Raw genomic sequence first — 6108 nt, 5'->3', positions numbered from 1 at the left:
GCATTTCAATTGCAAAACGATACAACTATTAGTCACAGATAATTGTCTTCTTGGTTTGGATGTTTGGGAGTCATTTTCAAGGTTGTTTTCATAAAAGACGAATCTATTAACTACGTTGCCACAGTTAAAACATTTAAGGGTATATTCACATTTGTGCTTGTTGGATCCTTTATTGAGTTTCTTTAAGAAGTAAGCTTCATCCTCATCACTTGACCTGTCTTGATGTTGGAACTTTGTTATTCATTTTTTTGTTGTTTTAAAGGTAGCTTCTTGCTTTAATGTTGTTACATTCTCAATCATCATTTCATATGTCATAAGAACGCCATGCAACTCGTCCATCTTCAAGTTATTTAAGTCCATTTCTTTGATGGCAAAAACTTTTGTATCAAATTTCATAGGACAAGATTTTAATATTTTTTGCTCAATTACTTCTTCAATCATTTCTCCAAGACCATGAATAGTGTTTACAACTTCATCCATAGAGAGAAATTAGGCAGCACACTTTTCTTCTTCCTCTATACAAAGACCTTCAAATTGCCTTTTGTGAGTTTGGAGCTAAGCCTTCTTCATTTTGTCATCTCCTTCATAATTCTTTTGAAGCTTATCCCATGTTCTTTTTGTTGGTGTACATTCATGACTTTGCCTAATCTAGTTTTGTTTGGTCTACTTAAGATTGCATTCATAGTTTTTGCATTGGTCTCAAATCGACTTTCTTTTTGGTTTGGTTAGTAGGTTGAGTAGATGGTGCTACATAGTTGTCCACAATTGTTTGCCATATATCAAGTCCATGGGTCATCAAATAGATGCGCATTCTAAAACTCCTAAAAACTTAGGTTTCCCATCAAACAATGTAGCTTGGCTTGAGGAAAAACCTTATTGTCTCGTCACGTGTGTTGTTAACATCTCGATCTTTAATTACTTCAAGTGGTTAGGCTTTTTCAAAGAAACCTTCTCTTATAATATTTAAGGAAAACACGCGTGCGCACACGTGTGTGCGCACTAATGTGCGCACACGTGCAGACCCACCCACCCACAACAACATGCACATGCGCACGCACACACACACACACAAACAAACTTATGCTGAGAAAAGAAAGGGGTTGGTGAATTGGTATAAGATGAAATATCTCAATTGTTTATTTTAGTAATGTCAAAGCAGAGAACAAAGCATCCAAACATTTACAATCTAACAAAAGAAGAAAAGATGCAAACACGATTTTAGATGAAAACCCTTGTGGTAGAAAGCCATTGCAAAATCTTTCTTTTGTATTAGAAACTTCGTATAATCTTTGTAGGCACCAACCCACATGAGACACTAATCCCCTCTATTGAGCACCACCTCAGCAAGAGACTTTAATCCTTGAGTAAGAGGCTCCAACCTTATGCTCTAGCAATGTAGAAGGCTCAAACCTTCAAAGTGTAAAATGATAATAATGTTGTTGGATCTGCTCTAGACCCCTTCAAGGACTTTAACAAAATTTACCTCAAACTCTTCTCCTAAATCAACAAAGCACTTCCAATGAGATCTACAGAAAATTCTTCAATGAATGCTCTCAACTATGAGATTAATCTCATAAAAAGTCTACATTAGGTCTGCTCTTGAAATGTCTGATTTGTGCTCTTAAGAAGTCTTAGTTTTGTGCATAAATCTGGTCCTTTTTGCTCTATATTTGCTCTCATATTAGGAATAGTATTCAATGAATGATTGATTAAAATAAACTCGAAGTGACATCTATTTATATCTCTCGAAATGCAACCTTTCACTAAAGGTTATGGCCCCTCAACAAGGTCCAACAACAATTTTTATTTATGGAAAATGCCCCTTTCCAACAAAGCCAAGCAAAAGGTAAGTCGCAAAAAAGTAGGTTGGCCCAAAAACAACTCATAAAAAAATAAGTCAACCAAGAAGTTGCAAAAAATAAGTTGCCTAAAAAATAACCTGGAAAAAAAAAGATTGGCCAAAATGCATGTGAACCTGCATTGTCCAAAGTACAATATTATTTCTGCCTAAAATAATTCAACTTAAACCCTATTGGTTGACCCTCTAACATTAATGACAAGAAGCCTGCCACCTTTGACATTGATGACAACATGTCCAGCACTTGCTTCTTCCAATTGATCTCACTTTAGCAAATTAGCAATGCAAATAAAACCATTGCTTTCACAATGCTTAATTACCTTATCCCATGTGGTGTAATTGTTTCATTGAGATAAATAGAGACAATTTGGGTTATATAACCTATATTGCTTAATAAACTCTAGTACCTCTGCATAAAGCAAAAACTGGTCACATGTGGATTTTTGGAGCCTATATACTGAGAACCCATAACATATAGCTTTGGTTTGTCAATGAAGCTCTGGCTCTGAACCCTCTGGAATTCAGAATAATATTACCACTAAGTTTGATAGATTAATTGAAGAAACAATATAAGGAATTCCAGGAGCTAAATAATAATGGACTACAAATTTAGTGATAATCTAGGAAGATACAAATCTAATCTGAATGACCACCATTGAGACAACTTGAATATGCCGTATGTAACTCAAATGAAGCTCCAAAATAACAAAGATTTGGTAAAGAAAAGCAAAATGATGAGGTTTTTGATTAGGTGGAAGAAAGAAAAAGCCAACTCCAACAATAGACTTATGCTACTAACATTAGTATAGAACAAAATGGATTAATTTGCCTTATTTTCCAACAAAAAATTATGACTCGTAGGGAGGAGCGTGAATTCAATTTGAAATAGTATTGAATAGATACTGTGATGATGACGTGAAAATCTCATTTACAGATCTTACTATTTCCAACTTGAGTTTCTTGTCACACCAAATCCAGAAGAATGGATTGATTCTCCATGTGAATTTTCAAAGAACCTTCAAACCATCAGGTTGACATGTATCTTCTTTAGCAACTGCTTTCATGACTCATTTGCCTTTAAGTGCTCCCAGACGTGAAGCTGTTTACTTCATTAAAAATCCCCTCTATTTTGGCACAGGAAGCTGGTAGATTCATTATCTGTTCCTCAGGACGGAATAAAACCTGTATCATTCTTGTCACTGCAAATGTGCCACTTTACACTGGTCATAATGCAAGCCTGTATTATTGGATTAATTCAATTAGCATCACCAATAATCTCCACAAGAACATTGTCCACATTTGAAATGATGGAACCGGTTTGCATCCCTCACAACAATTTCTCTATCAACAATCTTGGAAATAAACTTAGTTGCAGTGTGGCAATCAGCACATACTCGAAGGTTCTTAACAACTCTAATAGTTGTTCCAGGAGGAGTGTTTAACAAGCCAAAAGCAATTGCCAACCTCTCACTATGGTAGCAGAGGGACGATTTTCTTTCCTCCTCCTCAAAATCACTCAATGCAGGTGCTGTATCTGGCACATACCCTGCTGTCTTCATCTCCCAATTCAACTTCTCTAACTTTGCATAAATCTCCTGTGTCTGTGGATGTGACCTATCTCCTACACAAAAAACATGTACATTTTTATTGACTTCAATCCAGCTACATCCAGGTACCTTTTTTATTCCTCTATCCTTCATCAATTTTCTTATCTTTTGAAGGTCACTCCACCTGGCTGCTTCTGCATAGATGTTTGACAGGAGAACATAGGGTGCGGGATTTTTAGGGTACAACTCAAAAAGGAGCGATGCCACAAATTCACCCAGTTCTATTTTCTTATGTGATCTGGAAGTGCCTAATAAACACATCCACACAACCGCATTGGGTTTTCTTGACATTTTAATGATAAAGTTAAGGGTTTCCTCAAGGTAACCAGCACGCCCAAGGAGGTCAACCATGCATACATAATGATCCATTGTAGGCATAATAGAGTAAGTGTCACTCATGTTGTAGAAATATCTACAGCCTTCATCCACTAAACCTGAATGGCTGCATGCATATAAAATGCAAATGAAGCTAATATGATCAGGGGAGGTTCCAGAGTATTCCATTAGTCCAAAGAGTTCGAATGCATCCTTGCTATAGCCATGCATTGCATATCCTGCAAACATTGCAGTCCAGGAGACCAAGTTTGCATTGCGCATTCTGTCAAACAACTTACGTGCCTTTTGTATGATCCCACATTTTGCATACATGTCAATCAAGGAATTTGCAACTACAACATCTGATAAATATCCATTTTCAATTACTTTTAGATGGATCTCTATGCCCTGATCCAAAGCTCCAAGTTTTGCACAAGCTGGGAGGATGCTAGCTAAAGTTGACGCGTCTGGTTTTACACTTGCCAATTGCATTTGCTTAAAAAAATCCAACGCTTTTTCAACAAGACCATTTTGTACATATCCAGAGATGATTGCAGTCCATGATACCAGATCTTGTTGAGGCATTTTCTCAAACAGCTCACGTGCCTTCCGCATGCTTCCACATTTTGCATACAGGTCTACCAGGGCAGTCACAAGCACATCATCTGACAAAAGTTCAGATTCAATTATTTTGTTATGGATCTCCATACCTAGGTTTACAGCTCCCATCTTGGCACATGCTCGGAGTATGCTAGAAAAAGTTGCTGAGATTGCCTTTACACCTTGGAATTGCATTTCCCTAAAAACATTCAATGCCTTTCCAACAAGTCCATTTTGTACATACCCCCCAATGATTGTTGTCCACGAAACTGCATCTTGTTGCACCATTCCGTCAAACAGTTCATAGGCTTTTTGTATGTTCCCACATTTAGCATACAGGGCAATCAGACTATTCCTAACTACAACATCTGACAGAAACCCACTTTCAATTACTCTTGCATGGATTTCCATACCCTGTGCCAAATTCCCCAGTTTTGCACAAGCTGGTAGGATACTAGCAAAGGTTCCCGAGGTTGGTTGTACAGCGGCAATTTCCATCTTCTTAAATATCTCCATAGCCATTCCAGGAAGCCCATTTTGGTTGTATCCACCAATAACAGCATTCCAGGAAACTGCATCTCGTGGAGACATTTTGTCAAACAGTTCATGTGCCTTGTTCAGACTTCCGCATTTCGCATACATGTCTATCAGCGAAGTCACAACTACATCATCTGACAGGAATCCGCTCTCTGTGATTCTTTGATGAATCTCCATTCCCAAATCCAAAGATCCCATTTTAGTACACACCGGGAGGATGCTGGCAAAGGTGAAAAGATCAGGCTGGACACCCGTTGTGGGCATTTGGTGAAACAGGGCAAATGCCTCTTGGGCTAAACCATGCCTTCTGTAAGCTGCAATTATCATGTTCCATGAGAAAACATCTGGTTCAGTTATAAGGTCAAAAGCCTTTCGAGCTTCCACCAGACTTCCGCACCTGTCATACATATTGATAGCCTTATTTTGCAACAAAGTGCTTGAAGCTAATGGAATTCCCCTGCCATTGATGTGAGAGTGGACTTGTTTACCTTCTGAAAGTGCTTTTTTGGTAACACAGGTTTGCAGTAATTGAAGGTATGTGTTTGTTTCCACGGGCAGATTTTGCGTAGAAAGTAAAATGTGCACTGCATCCTTCAAACGACCCTCTTTACAGAGTGCTCTGAGATTGAGGTTGAAATGAGCAATGGCGGACATTTTACAACTGATGTCACGAAACTATGTCGATAGTCATTCTAGAGCAATTATATACCAGAAGATGATTTTCGCTTCTATGAATCAAATCCAAATTCAAAATACCCAGGATAGTTTGCTTACCAGTGGTAACGAAATTTGTCCTCCATCGGACGATATACACCAGAGTGGCTCCAATGTACAACATCGGTTCGTGGACTGACAACTTCAAAATTCTGTTATTGTTTTGGGTTATTTTCTGCAGCTTCATTCTCTGTGTGGGTTTTCTCAGTTAAAGTGTATTTTTAAAAATGATTATTGCTTTTTTTCAAAAATGAGAGGCTTATAATTTGAGTTTTGATTAGGGTTGATCTAATTTATGTTTGTGGTTGTTTTATCTTAATTTAAGATATTTATATTTTTTCTAATTAATGTTTTGGGTGTTTTTTTTTTTCAGTTTTACTTTGGCAGGATACTATTGTGTTCATTCTATTGGACAATCCTATTTTTGGTAGTGAGAAAAACAATTTTCCTTAACAAAAATATACATATTTTTTGCAA

The 6108-nt window shown here is 37.4% G+C and overlaps 1 protein-coding gene across 1 annotated transcript; it reads right to left on the bottom strand.

Moving 5' to 3' along the window:
- Nucleotides 1-2664: 2664 nt before the first annotated feature.
- Nucleotides 2665-5799, bottom strand: LOC149539311 (pentatricopeptide repeat-containing protein At3g26782, mitochondrial-like). Its single transcript, XM_089800618.1, has 2 exons — nucleotides 5692-5799; nucleotides 2665-5578 (listed from the first exon to the last, which is right to left on the bottom strand). The coding sequence occupies exons 1-2, from the start codon at nucleotides 5715-5717 to the stop codon at nucleotides 3124-3126; spliced, it is 2481 nt and encodes an 826-aa protein (XP_089656744.1). The 5' UTR covers nucleotides 5718-5799; the 3' UTR covers nucleotides 2665-3123.
- Nucleotides 5800-6108: the final 309 nt, after the last annotated feature.

This window comes from Cupressus sempervirens, chromosome 9 (genome assembly GCF_028749045.1).
Source record: "Cupressus sempervirens isolate cs-2001-9-10 chromosome 9, ASM2874904v1, whole genome shotgun sequence".
In the NCBI taxonomy this organism is placed as follows: Eukaryota; Viridiplantae; Streptophyta; class Pinopsida; order Cupressales; family Cupressaceae; genus Cupressus; species Cupressus sempervirens.
This window is presented reverse-complemented; position numbering and strand designations above follow the sequence as displayed.